Source organism: Pinus tabuliformis, chromosome 9 (assembly GCF_031772625.1).
Source record: "Pinus tabuliformis cultivar Carrire ecotype Pingquan chromosome 9, CPIR1, whole genome shotgun sequence".
NCBI classification, from domain to species: domain Eukaryota; kingdom Viridiplantae; phylum Streptophyta; class Pinopsida; order Pinales; family Pinaceae; genus Pinus; species Pinus tabuliformis.
In genome coordinates, this window is record NC_142307.1 from 1597639463 (window position 1) to 1597662208 (window position 22746).

General features: G+C 36.7%; 1 protein-coding gene across 1 annotated transcript; it reads right to left on the minus strand.

Moving 5' to 3' along the window:
• Positions 1 to 3344: 3344 nt before the first annotated feature.
• Positions 3345 to 4891, minus strand: LOC149154850 (thioredoxin reductase 1, mitochondrial-like). The gene is made up of 2 exons (XM_089439119.1): positions 3861 to 4891; positions 3345 to 3615 (listed from the first exon to the last, which is right to left on the minus strand). The coding sequence occupies exons 1-2, from the start codon at positions 4804 to 4806 to the stop codon at positions 3518 to 3520; spliced, it is 1044 nt and encodes a 347-aa protein (XP_089295245.1). The 5' UTR covers positions 4807 to 4891; the 3' UTR covers positions 3345 to 3517.
• Positions 4892 to 22746: the final 17855 nt, after the last annotated feature.

A 22746-nucleotide genomic window follows, 5' to 3' on the forward strand; every position in this document is an offset into this window, starting at 1 on the left:
ACGAGCCAGATCCCATACATTCATGGAAAGCAAGCTCTTAATATTGTTCAGCATTTTAACCAGAATAAGGACCCTAGTGCTACCCATGTTATTTACATATGAATTTTTTACATAGTTTATATTATAAACCTTCCAAAAGACTCCACCATACTCTGTTGTTCGACAAAAATATATATGTAAACTGGAAAAAGACAACTGCTACCTGCTGCTTCCAAGGTCCACTTCTCCTAGAGCCTCATCAGGAGGCATCACCATTTCTTTAACTCAACCACCCCCAAGATCCAGGTCCTGAATTGCAACGCCCTCAACACCTTCAACATGAGGAACAAAGGCATCTCTAAATCCAAAGATTTCTTTTTACACACCCACAGTGGTTGTCACGACTTTAAATTCAATGTTTTCAACCTTATGGCCAAGGTTCAAGATGTCTCCAGTGATACTTTCCATGGTTTTCTGAAGCAATTCCATGTCCTTACCAAGACCCAATAGTTGGGCATACAAGACTGCCATGTTTTCATTGATTTATTTCACTATTTCCTTGATTACTTGCTTGTAGGAGCTATCAACAATGTCCCCTATGTTCCCACTACGCCCAGACTCTGTCGTGTCACTGCGACTTCCATTACTTGTTGAGGCCATTTTCTTGGCAATTTTCCCCTGTACTGACAATATCCTTTGGTTTATCTGCCTCAACCAACTGCTATAATAATACCCTGGTTCATCCAAACATTCCTTCATATCTTATCCTCCATAAATGAGCATCGACTTTGCATCATGGCAAAACAACTACCATCCATCTCCATCACTGTCGAAACCTGCCTAGAGCAATTGTGATGGTACTTACCCAACCCTCAAATGGAACCATATTAAATAACTATAAAAATGACCAAGGACTGAAATCCCACCTGTCATGATTCATGGCCTCTGAACTCTGATGATCACACTTGTGCATTAACTTCCTACCAACCACTCGTTCTCCCAATTCACTGCAAAAAGCCATTAATATGTTGTCCATAGTAACTACATAATTATGCTTCTTTAGACCCATATTTCAGTTGTACTGCACTGGTCTTGTATTTTTATACCGTATTATGAGATATAACATATTTCAAATATGTTGTTGATACGTAAAGAGCCTTGCTCTAACTCTGCCATGATGTGGGCTTGCACATTCATTGCTTGTTTATTGGCATGGTTTACATGGAAATTTTTAAAATTTTCAATCTTCTTTAAGAGATACATTATCCTTATAATGGTCGGTGAGGGTTTTGTTTCCATGAGGTTCTCGTGTTTGTCGAGACAAAAATATTTTTGGATTATCACCATAGAGTCACCAACAATTATCAGGTTCTTGATACCCTTATAGATGTTGATTTTTAATCCTTACCCAAGAGAGAGCTTTTGCTTGATTGTTTGTGGCATTACCAAGTCCCTATCCTAACTTTAATTTAGTCTTTTCTTCGAGGTTTACTAGCAACCCTCCCGCTCCAGCATCCCTGCCTAACATTCATTTTTTAACATTGAGTTGAAAATTTCATATTCTATTTCAATATAATTTCTCATTTATATTTCATTTTTCACATGGATTTTAAATATTCCTTAATTTTATTTTTTTCAACCACATTAATATATTAACGTATTCAACTTTGAATTTTATAATATTCATTTTTCAATATTAAATATTAAAATGTCTTAAAAATATAACTTAATATTATATTTAGCATTTGTTTAATGTTTGTTTAACCTTTAAGATTATATTTAATCTTTAATTTTATTGATTATATTTATATGTTTAAAAATGAAAATGTTTTAATTTAATGTTTATGTTTAATTGATTTCATATTTAATGTTAAAACGTTAACTTTTTAAAATATTAAAAAGGTTAGAATCTTAAATGTTAATATGTGTATAATGTTTAAATGTTTACGGTTAATTGATTTTATGTTATATTTATATATTTAAATATTCATGTTTAACGTTTATGTTTAATTGATTTCATATTTAATGTTAAAAAGTTTATCTCTAATGTTTCATGTTAAACAATACTAAATTAAATGTTTATGTTTATATTTATGTTTAATGTTACAATAATTTAATAATGTTACTAAATTAAATGAACTATGTTGAATTAAATTAAACTATATATTAAAAATTAACATTAAATTAATCGGCTCGCTCCCATGTTAAATTAATCGTGCCACTTCCACGTGTTCGTGGCGACGGTGTTCGCTCGACATTCGCGCACGGGTTAACTTCATTTTTTATTGCCCCGCAATTTTTTTAATTCCATCGCTTCATGGTCCCGATGCTGCAGTGGTGGACATGTCATTCAAACGAAGCATGGTCCCGATGCCGCAGCCTCAATCGAGGCCCTCCAAATTCATAGAAAATAAATGTCAACGTGGATTCAACATTAGAGGGTGGAAATACATACGCCTATGCTGTATAAATTTCAACCATAATTATTTATAATAGCATAAAAAGATTTATTATATATATATAAAACAATAATTATTTTATTTTAAAATTTAAATGTATAAAAGCTCCCCCTCTCTCCCTTGGGCATGCGCCTAGCATCTTAAATGTTTTTTTTTTTCATCTTTAGGACGTGTATAAGTCTTTAAAATCATCATCCGTTTACGTGTATACTTTGGGACCCACCAAAATTGTCACAAATTGGAGCGTCGAAACTCCCCCAAATTGGAGCTTCGAAACTCGCTCATAATCTCAAAGGCCTTTATTCCATCCCTTCAAAATAAAGCTTTCCATTAAAGATAATTGTGAAAAATGTTACAATACTGAAATCAAGTATATATATATTATATATATTTAGTGTGGTTTATCTTTGCTTTAAAAATGAATCACATTAATTAATTTCAAATACCAATCAAATTTTAATAATATAATTCCAATAATGTAATTATTTTGAAAGACATTTATTTTCAATTTACATTTTCAAAAATACATTCACTGATAATAATTTCTTCAAAATTTTAATATACAAATAATAATCGAAGTGTTAAATCATTCACTCCAGTTTAATTTCTTTAAAATTTTAATATACAAATAATAATCGAAGTGTTAAATCATTCACTCCAGTTTACATCTTTAAAAATGCATAAACTGTTGACCATTCTTTCAAAATTTTAATATAATTTATTTTTAAAACATTAAATAATGAATAGAATTTATTTTTAAAACATTAAATAATGAATATAATTTATTTTTTAAAACATTAAATAATGATTGAAGTGTTAAATCATTCAATTCAGTCTACTTCTTCTAATATCGAACTCTCTACAGTGGTCTAATGATTCCAATCATTTTTTGAATTAATGAAATAACATAATACAACAAGTGGACCCATCGCCTATTCTCAAGTCAAAGTCAAAGTCAAAGTTTGGGAAAAAAATGGGACATTTGATGTCATTTTGCAGATGGTTTGAATATCTAAATTAATAATTAACATTTATTTAAAACGCTGCTCTCACATCCTCAAACAGCAGGCCGGGAATTCTCAGTGTCCTCCCGTGCCGCTATCTCTCTCAGGATCCTCCTCCTCTACCGGCGCTATCTCTTGTAAAAAGTGCTCAGCTTCCAGTGCTGCCATACACCCTGCACAGTAAATCGAAATTCAAAATACGTTAGAAAATTACATCTTTCATAAATGATGGGCCATTCTCTCAAATCAATCCAGGATGGGAAAGAAACAAAAAAGCATAATTAGACACAGACAAAACACAATTGTCTCCACCAAACAGCAGCCCTGCGGCAAACTTGAAATAAAAATTTCCCTAAAATTAATACAACACATAGAAATTAACACCAGATCGCATTGCAGACATATACATTGTACATACCTGTACCAGCAGCAGTGATGGCTTGGCGCCATTTCTTGTCCTGAGCATCTCCGGCGGCGAAAATCCCCGGAAGACTCGTCTGGGTGGTTCCAGGCTTTGTCACAATGTAACCGTCCGAATCCAACTCCAGTTGCCCCTCCAGAAACTTGGTGGCTGGTTCATGCCCGATTGCAAAGAACAACCCCGACACTTCCAACACCCACTCCTCACCGGTCACCGCGTTCCGCAAATTGAGCCCACTGAGCAATCCTCTCTCGTTCCCAAAAGCTTTGAGGACCTCCGTATTCCATATGACCTCGATCTTGGGGTTATCCAGCGCCCTCTTCTGCATGATCTTGCTCGCCCTGAACGCATCCCGCCTGTGAATGATATAAACTTTGCTACCGTACTTGCTCAAGAAATTCGCCTCCTCCATGGCCGAGTCTCCGCCGCCGATCACCGCCAGTGGCCGGTTGCGGAAGATGGGGGCGGCACCATCGCAGACAGCGCAGGCAGAGATGCCCTTGTTCCAGAACCCGTCTTCTCCATCGCCGGCCCCCGGAAAATCCAGGCGCTTGGCCACTGCCCCCGTGGCGATGATGACGGTATCGGCGTCCACCTGCTTGGTGTCCGTGTAAAGCCTGAATGGCCTCACAGACAAATCGAGGCGAACAACTGTTTCCGTATAAACGCGCGTCCCGAAACGGAGACTCTGCTCCTTGAGTTTTTCTGTCAAGTCCATCCCCATTATCCCCTGCGGGAAGCCTGGGAAATTTTCCACGTCAGTTGTGGTCGTGAGTTGGCCGCCGGGGGCGATTCCGTTGGCCATCCATCCTTCGAAGAGAATGGGCTTCAGCTCCGCCCGTGCTGTGTATATGGCCGCCGTGTGCGCCGCAGGTCCGCTCCCCACTATGCAGGTGGATACCCTCATCCTCTCCAATTCTGCCTCCGCCGTTATGCTTCCCATTTCTGTTTGTGCACGAATTAAAGGACTATATGCTTCTACAAATCGTAAATGCCTTTTCACTTCCAACAACAGTTTCCTCCGCCTCCTCCTGAAATGCTTGCCACCAGGGGTTAAATTTGACGCCCGTATGGACGTATTTTGCATTTTTACCCGTAAAATACGTTTTATTTTTGAACCTCCACGTCATGCGGAACTTGCCATTCATTTTCAAAACCGTCATATTGACGGGCATGTATAAAAATTAAAAGTTTTAATTTTTTTTTTATAATTTTTCTTTATATATATTTTGAAAGAAAATGAGACTTGAACCATCGTTGCCCCATCACAATGTATCCATTACATAAATAATTGTTTAAGTTGCATATAATTTTCTTTTTGGTACTACGAAAGCATTGTTTGTACCCACGTCAAGTCTACTCGAACTTTATCATCCGTAACCTTTCAAGCCGCAGGCTTCAAGTAATTCATGGTTTCTCTGTTAACTATTTCTGTTGAGGCGTTTTTAGTTTCACATTTGACTTATCATTTGATTGAAGGAATAGAAGTTTGCCTACATTCTTTGGGTTTTACATATCCTTGAAGGAATATCTACAAGGAATATCTACAATAGAATCCCTTATTCATTATATTCTTTTACGGGTTCTGTCAAAAATCTCTTGCCGAGGCAACAATTGCTTAAGGTTTAATTCTTTAAAGAAATTTAGAGTGCATCTGCTCCCTCTCATACCTTTCTCACCGCAAGTACGCATGTCCAGAATTGATACATTAGAATTTTAGTTAAAATAATTATCTCCCTGTAACATTCTATCAAGGTTTTCCAATAATAATAATGTGAGGGTTTTCTTTTGCATTTTTGATATAGGGTTTCTATTGAGGGCTTTTATCGTCGAAGAAACCCTTTTCGACATAATACCAGGCTTGCAATGGTCAAAGATGGTTTGACCAAATAACCAATTATACTCAAGTTATCCCTCTCTCATTCTTAGAGTAGGTTTTCATGGGTCTTCAAGACATTTCTTCATGTGTGGGCATAATTTTAATTTTGATCAATGTCTCTATCTTAAGTAATTATAGGATATAACAGAATCTTATATTTAGTTATGGTCAGGTTAGTATTTGGGTTTTCAAAACCTCAATATATTGTTTGGGTTTTCCAAATCCTCATGAATGATTATGGTAGAGATATGGGTTTATAATTAAGAATTCCAAGTTTTTCATTTTGATAATATATTTAGTTTTCCTAATTATTTATATGTTTTCTAACATATTTTCAACATCACAGCGACTTGGAAAACTTTCCAGATAAATTAGTTGATGAGATTCTTATTTCATGTTTTTGGTTTGAAAATTATTTCACAACTATTGTTCTTTTATTGTACAATTTGAAATTAGATGAAACTTGTACAAATAAATTTTAAAAGTCATATGATGGGTAGTTTAAAAATAAAAACGTCATAAAAAAATTCCTTGACGAGTAGGGTCACCCGTCAAATTTAACCCCTGCTTGCCACTATAATTTGTGTCGTCCTTGCTATCTGAGTTTATAGCAACAAGGATCTGTGTGTGCGCACGTCATCGATGAGGTGTCTAAAAGCATTAACTTTTTAGTACGTCGTCTTGGCTGTGTCCATAATGGTCTGTGTCCATACTGACCGGTGTGAACTGAAAGTTTGGTAATTTTGCGCGTGTTTAGTATATGATTAATAATAAAGAGCAAGTGATGGCATCGGCATCGACGAATTTTTGGGTAAGGAAGGACCACCAAATGTAGAAGAGATTATGCATTTCGTTTTGTGCTGGTCAGGCATCTAGAACCCTAACCTAACCTGTCAGTATGTGGACTTTATTCTCAGATTTGCATGTGGGCTTCTAGAACCCTACCATACTCTGTGCCCCATTGCTTCGGTCTCTTTAACCGGTCGGGAGGATTTTTAGAGCTTTGACCGGATACAAACCCATTTTTTATTATTGAAATTTAAAAATATTTACATAAATAATATGTAAAATTAATTAATTAATATATAAAAACATTTAATTCAATTTATTTAGGATAATTAAAAATAATAATTATTGTTCTTCTTATCCAAATTAATTTTTATATTAAATTCTTATCCAATAATATTAAATTCTTATCCAATAATATTAAATTCATGTCAGATGTATTATTATAATAACTTTAAAGTTTTAAAAAATATTTTAAATATTATTATCGTGCCGTAGGAATATGAATTACTTTGTTATTTGACTAAAAATCATATAACACTTTGCAAAGTTAACTTTATAAAGAAAAAATATATTTATTTTTTAAAATATCTTATTTTATTTTTCTCTATTTTCATTGGCTATAGTCTTATTTTACAATAATTTCTTTTTGTATTTCTGTGGTTATCTTTATCATAACAATTAAGTTTTGATGCTGCAAGTTGTACATTTTATTAATGAGGCAACATTTAATCATGGGAAGAGATGCATCTTATATGCACCAAACTTCAACCTTTAACATTTGAATATTCCTATTATGGAGTAGGGGCATTAAATGTTGTTGGTATTTTCGACCCTGATATCATTAGCATGGTGAATTTAGAAACATAAAAATCATGAAATAAATTTGGAGAACACCACAAATTTATTGGCATCTATCCTGATACATATAGCCAAGACCTATTTTATTATTATGATTAGAAACATTATTTAAAAAAAATATCATTCTTTGATGTTGTTTTATTTAATTCCACTGTATTTTATCAATATGATTAACCACTGTGTTTTAAAAAAATGTGAGAATATGCCATTCTAATTTAAATGTAAATGCAATTATAATTATATATTCAATGCAACATTAAATGCATATTTGAATTTGAGAATGCAATCTTTATATAATGTAATTGCTTTCGAGTCAAATAATTTTTAAATAATATTCTTTTGTCCTATGAAGTTGTCTTTGCTTCTTTAACAAAGATATATTACAATATGGAAAATGGGGAAACTTTTTTTTTGTCCACTAAGCGCCGGTGGTATCATAAACCTAATAATGGAAGTTGGAACCTTGATCGCTAATTGGCCTCAACTTGCCATGTCTTCATTTCTTGGCTCGAGGGGTTGGAAAAACAATCTTGAGGTGTGGAAATAAGTATGCAAAAATTTCCCACACACCAAAACAAAATCTTCTTGCTAGGGTGAACATATTATAGTTTTTTAAAGCTATGTTTGCACTCGCATTGAAATCAGGGTTGGTCTTGCTCTTTAATTGTATAGATCAAAACAATCCTAAGGTGTGGAAATAAGTATGCAAAAAATTCCCACACACCAAATAAAATCTTCTTGCTAGAGTGAACATATTATAGGAGATTGGTCGGTCTTGCTCTTTAATTGTATACATCAAGACTTTAGCAATATGTAGAATCTATATTAATCGAATTCTAAACCTTAACACTAACTTGAATTCAATTTTTTTACTCTAATTTAACTATATTTAAACTAAGCGGCGCACTTGATTAATAATTAATCTACTATTCATTTTTCTCCTTTCTTTTTAATAATTAATCTACTATTCAATTTTCTCCCTTCTTTTCTCTCGCACGTTTAATCCCTCAACTGCACCTATTTTACAAGCAGCTCCTCCCCAATTTATTTTTCATCATATTAAAACTAAACACAAATTTTATTAATACCTTTTAATTTTTCAATAATTTATATAATTAATTCATAAAAAAAATATAAATTTTAATTTAATATAAATTAAAGCTTATATATCTTTATCATAACTTTAATAAACAGATTAATTACATATCCTTATCCACATTAAAGCAAACTTATTACATATCGAAATTCACATTATCACGTAATATTAGATCACATTCTAGAATATTAGATAACGGTTCCTATTGAAATGTCCATTCTTCCTTTTTCTACGACTTTTGTTTAATACATCGACCAATGATTCTGTTCACATTAGTTTTGTGATGGTTGAGTGTACTGCATCGAAATGTGTGTATAGTTGTTGGAAAGTGATTTTAGAGAGTACAAAAAAACATGCTGCGTAATCAAAATAAATACTATAATGTTAACCATAAATTAAATTAAATATATAATTTTTATATATAAATAGAAAATATAAAAATCAAATATATATATATATATATATATATATATTATATTATATTATATTATATTATATTATAGATTTAAAAATTCTTAAAAATTTATATTGATGCTTAATCTTACTTAGACTCATTTACCTAATATGATGAATCATACAAAAAAATATAATGAACATATCTTCTGTCCACAAAAATGGATGGATAAAAAACTCTTATCAGCCCAACTAGTAATTAGATTAAAATAATTAAATTTTTTTTTGCTAAATTTGTATAGAAATATGAAATTGAGCTAAGTGAAGTTAAAGCGATTCTAGTATTAATGTCATTAGTACGTCGATAAGTGTATTGAGATAATTGGTCTAGTTTTAAACTAGGCAATTTGTATAGAAATATGAAATTGACGTGAGTGAAGTTAAAGCAATCTTAGTATTAATATCATTAGTATATGGATAAGTGTATTGAAATAGTTGGTCTAGTTTTAAACTAGCAAGCCTATAATTATGTTTCCTAAACTTATATCTCTGTGATCTTATTTCCCAAATACAAAATAAAGTAATTGTTTAATTACTCTACATTGCGGAGTTTCTCATCAAATTTAAGTGGAATCTAGAAAAGATTTGTTGGAATCAAAAGTTTGAGTTGTGAACTATGCATAAACTTAGCACCCCAATGATTTTTCAAAGCGTTTAATACGTTTAGGCATTCAAAAACACATATTAAACAACAAAATAGATGGAAATATAATAGGAAGCACACTTAATATTAATAAATCTCTCAAACTTTTACACACACACACACCATCCCACCTCATAGTCAGCTATAACTTTACTATATATAGTTTTTAGTTTGTTAAAGAGTAACTTTTTCCTAATTTAGAAGGAGAGGTTGAGATAATATCTCAACCATCTCTAACAACTCACAAACTAATTTATCACTTATAGAATCTGACTTATTACATTAATGTAAGTATTAATTCCAACGCCCCTTCTTAATACTTACATTATGAAAAATAAAAGCTTGTTGAAATCATAGATACACAAAAAAAAACATAATAAAAAACTCTTTAGAAGGCTTACAGTTCCTAGCCCAGGTTGAGCTCCATCAAGTTGTCTCATTACGCTCATAAAGATGTAGCTGGCAAGTTGAATTTGAGTTCAACCCCTAAACTCCTGTATCACAGATCTCCCGAATTCATTTACTAAATAACATCCACATGTTGTTGCATAAACTTATTAGTAGACTATAATCCACATGCAAGTCTCTACAACTAATGAGGGATCCTTCTCAAGATTCATAACTTCCAAACTAACTAGACAACCATCCATATTGATCTTTTAAATGAACTATTCATATTAAAAGTTTGAGAAGTTCCATTCCTTCATCGAACTCATTATTAGTGTCAAAATCCAATGAATATTCATCAATGGCTATATTTGTTGATTCTTTTAACTTCCCTTTTAAAACATCATCAACATAGCTTTTGCAATTCCACTTTGTAAGGCCAAATTTTTTGCAATAGTAGCATTCAAATTCACCCTTATTTGCATTTTTCTTTTTCGTGCTTTTGTTTGTAAATAACACAACTTTTGTTTGAGAACCACCTTCTACATCCCTTGCATTTAGCTGCTTTTCCTTTAACAAAAGTTTTTCTATCATCTCATCTAATCTTTTTGAGGACATCTAACTTTAAGTAAAGATAGTGTTGTTAAAGCTTAAAGGTAGACTATTTAACAAAATTGCTTTTGCATCTTCAACTTCTACCTTAACACTAACTTTTTCCCTCTGCCTTATAAGTGTCTTCAAATTATTTATATGACTAGACATTGATGTCTCATTATTCATTTGAAGTCTAAACAATTAGAATTTTAAAAAACAATTTTGCATTTACAGCTTTTACACCAAACAATTGATTCAATTGCTCTGATGTTTCTTTAGATTCTTTTGTGATATTAAATTGATGTAATTGTGAATTTGAAAGAGAAATTTGGATAATGGACTTAGCTTTGTCATCTCTACTTTCCCATTCAACTAATTGTTTGACATTTGTAAGGGTTACTCTATGCCTTTCACTATACTCCACAATTTTTTATTCACCAACTGCATTTGTACTTTTACTTTTCATGTATGAAAATTGAGGCCGTTGAATTTTTCTACAACTGTGAACTCCATGATCAAAGAAAAAGAATTCAAAACCACACAGAAAATAAATTTTAAAACTTTAACACTAATGTGATTTTATGCAATTATCATTGCCTCCTCTGCAATTGAAAATGCTTCAACTGCATCATTCTGATTTTTCAAATTACGCTGACCATGGTAGGTCCATGCTTCACACAAGCCTATGTAGAAATTAGTCAACAACTACTCCTCACTGGTGTCACTATTATGGAATCCATATCACCATGAATTCATGTCCAACCTTAAAAACCCACAATACAATCCACCACTCCAAATTCTAGGCCAGTAATAATGATAAAGTAGCAATTCATGTTCAAAAGTGTGTGAGGTGCACCAGAGCATGTATGAAGAATGGAATTTAATCCTTAGGGTCTACAAATAATTGAAATTTTTACAATCAAACAATGAATTGAAGTTGTGAAGATTTAGGGGCTTTGTTGGCCCAACGTTAGTAATGATCATAATCCTGCACATACAACAATACGAATCATCGAGTTTATTTATTGAAGAATTTGCTTCATTTTCCTCGTCCTAAAGCACATTAGGAGGAATATTACTATAGGGAGGAAGCTTTGATACGAAGATGGCAAAAAATAAGAAAGCATACTTCATATTAATAAACACCTCAAACTTTCACTTATATGTATGGATACAAACACACACACACACCCACCTTACATTCACCTTACCATATAAAGTTTCTAATTTGTTATCAGATCTAACTTATTCCTAATTTATAAGGAGAGGTTGAGAGAATATCTCAACCATCTCTAATAACTCAAAAATTAATTTGTCAATTTTACAATATGACTTATTATAAACTAATATAAAAATTAATTCCAACAAAAATATCGTAATCTCACCATAAATTGTTTTGCAACTTCAAAACATAGGATACTTAGACAATGCCCAAAATAAACAAATAAAATAATTATTAACATAATATATGATATAAAAAAATATTAAAATTGTATCAGGGATGAAAATAACTAAGTGTTGAATGGAGAGGGACATCAGAGTAGAAGGGAAGATGGTGCTGCGGAGGCTGTTTGAAAAGGGTTAGGGATATTCTGTAGACGGCTACCACAACTGCACCCTACTCACCCTACCTACCTGCTAGCTATCATCATCGTTCTCCCTCTGGCTACAATACCCGCAGTAGTTTCAGTCACTCGTAACTCGCTGAGCCTCTCTGTAACATCGTTGTTTACTGTCTCCTCCCCGTTCACTGCATTCCCACCGCATTCTGATACCCTCCCCGCGGCGACGGTTACGATGGTCCTAGAGGCAGCTGGCGGAGATCACCTTGGAACAGGTATGGAGCTTGACCTAGTAGACTATTCGGAAGACCCGTTGGAGAATGTCAATATCTGGCAAACCCCTCGCCCCGTTGCAAACGAACTCCTTCCCTTTTGTTGTGACCTGTTGGCTACCATTACGGGTCTTCCTTCCATCTCAGGACCTTCCTGCTCCACAGTAACTTTCTCAGAGCCTCCTCCGATCTGGCCGTTTCCTCCCTCGCTGCCGCAGTCACCCTCGACTACAACCTTTGTTTCCGCCTGCCTCCACCCTAATCCTGAGGCGGCTAGCTCTCAAACCCCCCTCTCATCCCACCCCGGTGAATCTTCAACCAACCCTCTGAGAACCCACATCCCGACCCAGGGAAACCCACAAGTTTCGGAACCTAAGGCGCCTCCATCGGGTAGTTACGCGGTGGTTCCCCCTCTCTCGAAATCGATTCCAGCGTTGAACATCCCTATCGTGAAAACCTTGATCCAAACCCCAACCAGCTAGTGGAAAATTCGAAGGACCTTGAAGAGCCATCGTGTAGGGGAAAAAAAGGAAGTGCTTCAAGGTTAGAAGAGAAGACATTATCCTCAGACTCGGGGAGGACATTCAGTGGGGTGACACCATGGACATGGCAGACTGGGTTCTGGTTGGAATAATTCACGGCCGTAGCTACATAGCTGCTAGGCTTAAGATGTGGGCCTCGGAGGTATGGGGCTAGTGCCTGGTGTACCTCCCAATTGTTCAAACCTTTGTCAGACGATAGTTTGCTCTACGCTTTGCCAGAGCCGAGCACACAAACTAGGTCCTTTCGTCCTTCTAGCATTTCGAGCATGCTCCAGTTCTTCTCCGACGATGGAACGCTATTTTTGACCCAGAAAAAGAACATATAGGAGTTGAACCTATATGGGTTCGGATACTAGGACTGCCCCTACAATTCTGGTTAGAGGATATATTCTGCCGCACCGACAACTCTCTGGGAACCTACCTCGATCACGACAGATCATATCTGGCTTCAGGCATGATGGCATATGCCATGATTCTCGTTCAACTGAATACTCAAGGTGGTCTTCAGGAGCACATCACCTTACAGTGGAAAACCTTCTCTCGAAAGCAAACCCTAGACTACGAAGGTGTCCCTTTCCAATGCAGACGTTGCCACAAAGTGGGACACCTGTACAAATATTGTTCGTTGAACAAGAAGGAAAGTATCGGGGATAATGGGAAGGATACATTGTAGAAAAATGCACAAACTTAGGGTAGCCCTCTAGGGGGGAAGAGGTAGCAAATTTGGCACACTCTGAAGCATTACCTATGCCCACAAAGGTGTCTAGAAAGAAGCGGGGAAAGGCACCCATCAGAGCACCCTCTCCTCCTCTAACCAGAGCAAGGGCGGCTGCTGAGGCTACTTTCTCTACGGGTATGTCGACTGCAAACTCCTCCTCTGTTTACTCTAATGTATCTATGCACTGCATTGAAACTAGTTATGAACAATTCTTTTCAGTTCAGTCCTTTTCTCACACCTTCAACCCTCCCAAGGCTGTGGATTGCCCTATCAAACCCCCCTCCCCCACCATCTCCTGCACTCAGCCATCTTTCCCTGATAAACCTCCCCCAAATTCCCAATTACTTGTTCCTCCCACTCATTCCAGCCCTCCACCTTTCAGATACCCCACCAGAGCCAGGTTTCGCTCTCAGGCCCCTGACTCTCTGGGTATCGGCCTCATCACCTCTCCCCCTCCTCTAAAGACGACTAGAGGCAGACCCTCCTCCCTATCCAAAGCTAAGCTACAAGCTGGGGAAGAGATAGTTGCGGGCAAACAACATGCCATCGATTGGGTACTTAGAGCAGCGAATACCCAAGAACCCCCTCCTCCATGAAATTTCTCTCTTTCAATTGTAAAGGGTTGGCTAGCCTTGCCAAAAAATTAGCCATGAGGAGATTGCTCTCAGTAGAACCCATTGATATATGTTTTCTTCAAGAAACCCTATGCCAGGGTTGTGTCATTACCCACCTCCTGGAATCCTGGCTACCTAGATGGACATTCCATTCCCTGGATGCATCAGGGAGGTCAGGGGGGCTTGCGTTGGGGGTAAAAAATTGATCTATCAGAATCTCTAATGCGTGTGGGAGTCTGGGCCACCTAGGAGCTGACATAAATTCCTTAGAGCTTGATATTGAGCTCAGGATCATCAACATTTATGGTCCTTGTCACAACAGGGAGGAATATTGGAGCAGCTCCTAAACTCACACATCCTTCAAAAGGACAATATCATTCTCGGGCAGGGGGGGGGTTTAAAATTCTCCATCGGCGTTGCAGAATCATGGGGACACAATGCCCAAAGGGATATCCTCTCATATTTTTTGAGGCAAATCTGGAGGATCATAATCTCATAGATATCCCCTTCCCTAAAATATTGCCCACTTGGAGAAACAACAGATCAGGAGCAGACAGTCTCTCTAGAAGACTAGATAGATTCCTTATTAAGGAGCAGATGCTAACCTTGGGGTAGGGATATAGACAGTGGGTGGGCTCTGGCGGAATATCAGAACATAGGCCGATTTATTTGGAAATCAGAGGAGGTATGAACAAACCAAAAGATCCTTTCAAATTTAATGCAGCATGGTTGAGGGACGCTGAATATATCCAACTAGTAACAAATTACTGGAGGACTCATCCCCCAGTGGCAGAAAGGACTATATCGGAAGGATTTGCAAAAAACCTAAAAGAACTCAAGAGCCTCTCAAAGCAGTGGGTTCATAAGAAGAGATAGCAAGAAGACCATACTCTCAAACAAACTGAAGAAGCCATTGAGAAGTATGAAAATGACCATGAGGGGATCTTCTCCTCCCCTGAGCAAAAAGAGCAGATAACCTCTCTTTTGGCTAAGAGAAACCATATTCTTAAGGATAGAGAAGAGAGCTGGAGATTGAGAAGCAAATCGGACAATCCCACATCCTTATGATTTCCGACCCATCTCCTTATGTAACTTTATCTACAAGATCATCTCCAAGATTATAACAAATCGACTCCGGCCAATCTTATCAAACCATATCTCAACTGAACAATTTGCATTTTTACAGAATAGACAAATAAATGAAGCGGTCAGAATGGCACAAGATATGCTACATTCTATCCAGACCCACAAGCTAAAGGGTATGGTCCTGAAAATTGACCTCTCAAAAGCCTTTGATAGAGTCAACTGGCTATACATCAGAATGCTCTTAACGCACTTGGGTTTCCCATATGAATTCATAAGATGGATTATGAGCTGTATCACTAATGTAACATTCAACGTTCTCGTAAATGGTGCAGTCTCTTCTTTCTTCCACTCCGAAAGAGGCCTTAGGAAAGGATGCCCACTGTCCCCACTCCTCTTCTTACTCATCATGGAAGGTCTCAGTTGTTTGATAAAGGAGGAACATCGAAGAGGTAGACTAAGGGGGATCCGCATCTTTAAAGGATGCACATTAAGACACATGCTATTTGTGGATGATGTGCTACTTTTCCTAAATGGGAGTATAGTAGATGTGACTGCACTCCTCAATTCCTTCACTATATTCCTAGCAGCCACTGGCATGTTGGTTAATAATGAAAAATCCTCTATAACAACTATAGGATGCACACCATACGAGATTCAGTATGCCCTGAGAAGATTCCCCTATAACCTACTGCAACTGGATGAGGGACTAAAATATTTGGGTTATATATTAAAGCCACATGGTTATAAGAATGTTGATTGGATCTGGCTCATAACCAAATTGGAGAAAAGGCTAAACATCTGGTACCTAAAATATTTATCAAGAGCAGGAAGACTGATACTCATAAAAGCAGTGCTGGAAGCAACTCCAGTATATTGGATGTCTTTAGCATGGATTCCTAAAGGAATACTGGCCAGAATTAAAAACCTATGTTGCAGATTCCTGTGGAGAGGGAATCAACCCAGAAGGATCTTCGCCTGGTCCAATTGGGACTCTTTGGCACTCCCAAAGAAATGGGGAGGATGGGGTATCAAAAGACTAGACTCTTTCTCCAAAGCCATGGCGGCCAAACTAGGGTGGCAGCTAGTCACATCGCATAGCCTGTGGACTAAGGTGGCAACATCTAAATACATAGCACCTTTAAATCTTATGGACTGGATTCGACAACCTCAATGGACACAAGTTGGAAAATCTAACATATGGAAAGCAGTCCTACAAGCTATGCCCCTTATCAGGGATGGACTCACATGGAGAATAATGTTAGGAGAAGCTGTTAAAATAGGGATGGACCCCTGGATTGGATGTGGGAATGCTCACAGACTCCCATAGGAGCTCAGAACATACCTCACTTCTAGAGGGATCTCTCACCTTAGCCAAATAGCAAACAATGATCGCTCTACATTTTTGCAACAAGCATGGAAATCTGGGAGGACACTACAGATCCCTCGACAATGGCAACAACACTGGAAAGAGTACATGGAGGCACTCACAAAATCCCATATCAGGATACAAGAAGGGGAGGATGAGCTAATTTGGGCACATGCGAAGCATGGAAGATACTCACCTAAGGAGGGATACATAACTCTTATGAACTCACTGAAACCACCGCAGTGTGAACCGTGGTGGAGAAGTATATGGAAACTAAAAGCACCCCCCAGGTCTAGGCTCCTCATGTGGACCATTCTGTGTCACAAAATCCCAACAGGAGAAAATTTGATCAAGAGATCTTTTCATGGACCCTTTTGGTGCGGCCTTTGCAAAGTCGACAATGAATCTAGGAATCATCTCTTTCTTACTTGCCCATGCACAAAGGAGCTATGGAATACTATTCATTCTCATATACCCTCGCTCCCTATGTGGCAGGGAACAACTATTCAGGAAGCTTGGGAGGGTTGGTGGTCCACTGTATCCTTGGAAAAAACAAAAAACATCCCTTTACTTACTTGCTAGGCCATATGGATTGCCTGGAACAGAATTATCTTTCAAAATTCTCCCCCCCACTGGCCGACCATCATTGCACAAATCCTAGCAGACTACCAACAGATTCTAGAGAAGGAAAAAAAATCCCAATCCCAGGTATATCATACCTGATAGCATAGACCAATCTCACCCTTGGGCATACTTTGATGGCTTAGCTCAAGACATTGGATGTGGGGGAGGATTTGTCCTTCATATCACAACAAACCATTTTTACAAAATACAAATGGGTTTGAGCAGAGGAATGAACATTTTTGCCGAGCTTTCAGCAAGAAAATACACCATTCATTTTGCTTTGGAAAAACAATGCAGAAACTTATAGCTATTTGGAGATTCAAAAACTATATGCAATTGGATAAACAAAGCTACAATTTGTCATGCTTTTTCTCTGAGACACATCATGGAAGAAATATTCAGACTCATAAATTTATTTGACACATTTACTTGTCAACATATATACAGGGAGCGGAACATCGTTGTCGATCTACTATCCAAGGAAGTAGCACACAGGCCTATAGGAACTTGGAGCATACTAGAGCAAACTGATGGAAACTTTCATCAATATTATCATAGACCTTTTATAGAAATATTAGAATAGTAAAGTTCAATGGGAGCTGGACATAAAATATTTTGTTATATATTTTTTGTTGTCTTTATATAAATATTATATGAAGCTTTTTATCAAGCAGTTCTACACATGACAATTATTTTTTGATACTCTCTGCATAGAGTAAGTACATAAATCATATTGAAAATCACAGCTCAAAGCAGTGTCTCCCTGCGTGGAGTACACCTCTTTCTATTTTGAATACTCAACATGATAGGCTTCTAGCCCATAGTACAGTATATGCCACTAGCATCTGCAAAATGTAATTTTCCTCATTAATGAAAATTACAACTTTTTCCAAGAGAAAAAAATACATGATATAAAGAAATATTATAACTAACTTAAAATATAATACAAAAAATTGTAAACAAAATGACATTCTTCCCTCACAAATTTAAATAACTATTGACCAATATAATCACAAAGAGGTAGAACATAATTTCAAAAAAAAAAAAAAAACTTTATAAAATGGTAATATGATGCTTGATGGTTAAACTAGTGCAACCATCCATAGTACATATCAAGACACTTCATAATATATCTCACATTTCCAAGATTTAGGAAAAACACACAAATTAACTAAATTATAACTTTATTTTAAATTATTATTTATGTTGTTATGCTTCTTAATTATAGCAATATATGAATCATACATACATATATATTTATATAGTTGACTACCTTCTCGAGGCTCAAAACTCTATACGCCTGGAATCTCCTTGGCGGGGAAAATTATTATGGAAGTTAAACAACCCTTCAAAAACAAAACTATTCATGTAGCTTGTTCTACAAAACAAGGCACCAACTTGGTATACACTCCAAAAGAGGTCTTTCAATGGCCCAAAAAAATCCAGTTATACATAATAGCTTGGGAATCCATTGTGCACTTATTCATCACTTATCTATTTGTGTAAGTAGTATGGCATGGAATTCAAGCTTGTGAATGACCCATGGGGGCTTCACTAGGGAAGCAATACCATACCACGTGCATTCATATTGGGAGATATATATGGGATCAAGGGTTTTTACATTGGTAGGTATAAAAAATGGAGTTCAAAATTAATGAAAAAATATAAAGGGGTATAAAAAATGTTAATGAAAAAATGGATACCTACAATATATAGTGAAAGTAGGGGTATTTTAAATTAGGAAGGTGTATTGGGTTCACATTGGTAGGGGGTTAAATAATGCAACTTTCAAAGGTATTTTCCAATATGTAGTCAAATTAAGGGTATTTTTTAGTATGCCACGAACGCATGTGATATGTCAAAGGTTCATTGAGTGAAGCCCTTGTGGAATGAACATCATACAACTGGAAAGGAGATTCTATAAAGGACTGCTTAAAATCTTGGTTAGTTGCTAAACATAAGACACAACACAAAGGCCTTTCCATAATTGTAGCTTGGGGGATTTGGATAGAAAGAAATAAATCCATCTTTGACAATCAGGGGAATTATTTCTTAAAAATGGTTCTAAATAGCCTAGCTCTTCAAAACAATATGCCTACTCCCCTCAACAATCCACTCTTATTTATGCATCTGACACTGTGATAAAAAAGGACCATCCATGGGATTTTTTATGGTATAACAAATTCATCACGTTATATGGGAGGGGAAGGAGGAGTCATCTTCTTGAACAAAAACATTTTCACTAAATTCGTATTTAATAATAGGCCAACAACAAACAACTTTGCAATACTTTTTTCTCTAAAGCTCCTTCTTCATATAGATTTCCTTCAGAAAATAAATGAAATCCATATTTATGGGGACTTACAGGTGGTCATCAACTAGATAAAAGGAAAATCCATTATGAGGAATTACACTCTTCTACCTATATCACAACAACTCATGCATCGACTAGCTTATTTCTCTTATATCTCATTCTATCATATGTATAAGTCAAGAACATTGAAGCATACACCCTCTTAAGAGATGGCTTGGAAATGGACCAAGTGATCCAGGAGGATCCAAAAAGGTTCAAAATTTGAAGTCCTCAAATGTCAGCAAACTCAGCACCAAGTCAAATATCTCATTGAGACGATTCCACGATGAAAACGACACCTCAATCCTAGTATGTATGAAACAGTTATACTCATCCGAATTTTTGTGTAAACAGGCAAAAAAGAGGCAGTGACATTGCCTTGTGGCACCACCGAGAGAGGCCACATGACCCAACCAAGCAGTGTTGCATGGTGCCCACCATGCATGCCATGTGGTATGATGTCGTGCCATCAAGAGAGCACCATGTGGCACCAACCAAAGGGAGCCATATGTCACCCTCCAAGCGCTCCATGTGGCATATACTGGCAGTCGATGTGGACTAACCTGTAGGTGCCACGTCGCACATTGAAGTTAACCAGTCCAATTTGGCACATGAAAAATGTAACAACCCTGGTTAAAAATCCATGTAAAATATATAAGGCCACGATGATGGGACATGCATGTCAAGCTAAATGGTGGGGGAAACATCCTAGTGGGTGTTGATTCAGTTTTTTATGGCTAGGGAAATTTGCAAAGGACATGACTAAGGCTTTGGAAAGGAAAATGGAATTTTTGGCACATTTATTTATGAAAATAAAGGAAATTAGGAGAAAAGGAAAGTGAAAGGTCATAGGTTGCATGTGAGGAGGAAAATGAAGGAAATTAATGCAAAGTGAAGAAAATAGAGGCATCATTGATAAAAAGGCTTCCGAGGATCAGTTGGAAAGCTTAGTCAATGTAAGTCCTTGGGTCAAGATTTTGCTATGGTTATGCATGGGATCAAGAAAGGCAAAGAAGGAAAGAAGAAGGAAGGAACAAGCATGGAAAGGCAGGATCAAGTAGCTACAACAAGCTTCATTGCAGGTATGAACTTTCACGTGTATTTTCCTTGCTAGATTTTGCATGCATGGTATTGCATGTGGTTCTTTTCTATCATGGAATGGTTTTTATAGGTGTAACATTTTTCTTTAGCCTAGCCTTGCCATTTCCTGATAGCTTTGATGAGATGGGTTCTCAGACTTCGGTTAATGTGGGATGGCTAGATGGATTCAAAGCTGAGTGGGGTGGATCTTCGAAATGACAAACACGTGGCCTAGTGGCTCTGAACTGGACTGTGGATCACAGTAAAGCCACTGGCCTAGTAGCCCCTAAGCTAGAACATGGGTTGCGGTAAAGCCAGGATTATGTGTGTCGTTGGGCCTACGAATCCTTGCCAGGGAATGGTAGGATATACAGTAAAGCCAAGAGGTGGATTTCTCTCCATTGGGCCTAATAGTCCCAATATGGGATGTACGGTAAATCCTGGAGAGTGTGTCTTGGTGTAGGCCCTAGTGATCCCTGGGTTGGACTGTGGATTATGATAAAGTTTGAGAGACTAGGAGACACTCAAATTCGTCATGATGTAGGTGGAAAACCATGTGGCATCCATGCTTATTGTGTTCTTTTGGTGTGTTCTATGAGTCCCACATTCATGCTTGGAATATGGCACAAGGGTGAATGGATGAAGAGAGATTTGGCTCATCCATTCTATGGTCGGGTGGAACATGGTAGTCCCATATCTGGTTGGTTTATTGCATTCATTAATGAGACATTCATTCCCTTGGTTTTCATGTGTAAATGTATTGATGTATATGTGGATTTTATGGATAATTTGTTTATGATATTTCTGTCCCTATTATGTTGGTTATATGTATCTTCCATGATAGTAGATACATATGACTCTCAACGTGTTTTTACTTTTAAATGAATGGATTATGTATCTACGGTCTAATATATGGTAACACAAAAAATGACATGAGGGAGAAACGATCCTTAGTGATTCTCATATAAGTACAAGATCCCTATGTGTAATTCTTTTGGTTACACCTATAGATTACATGCTTGCAACATGTTGATGAATTTCCTATCATGGCTAGTAGGGGTATGATTAAGGTATTGTTTAACTTATTGATTTTGCATCATTGTTTCCCTGTTCTTTTACTGGTCTTAAGTCATCATTCCATTCTGGGCAATGACTTGGGCTCTAGGCCTGAAAAAGTGGCTCAAATCCTGGGGACGCTGGCATAGATTTGGAAACATGAGCCTCTGGATGCTGAAAGGCAAGCCTGTGAGAGCAACTTTGGGTTTCTGGACATTGTCATGCCTATAACATGATAGCGACTGGGGGTTAAGTTCAGTGGGACCCAAGGGCAAGTTTTATGAAGTGTTGGATTGGTTCTTGAGGGTCTTGAAGCTGATGTTGAATGTCTATATGGTGTGTTTCCATCGGTTCCACTTCCTTAAAGTGACTTAGGAGGTCGAATCATATCATAGGGGCCTCTCGTTGCATGTTTTCCTCGGCTGGTTCGTTACTTGGGTAGATGTGGGAGGAGGGTGTTACAAAGTGGTATGATAGAATGGTTGCACTCTCCTTGGGTGAATGTGTTGGTCATGCATCCATGTTAGTTGCATATGTGTCTCTTACACTTTGATTCCATGTGGTTGTTGCATTTCATAATGTTGATCAGTGTTGTATAATGTTGTCATGAACTTGATTTTTATTTTGTGGAATGCATAATCATGAGTATATGACTGGCTACATATTGTTATATGTCACTTATATGTTGTTGTATGTCACTTGATTACATCCTTGTATGTTAGGTTGCATTCTTGTATGTTTGATTACATGTATCAGCCTTGTAGGTTGGTTACAATAATTGATCACTTATGCTTGACTACATGTGTTCATGCGTTTGTGTAGTTGATTAGGAATTGCTTATGCAAGCTAATGGTTGCATGTGGCAATGTGTACAATGGAGTAATGGTTGTGTCATGCATGAGGTCATGGTT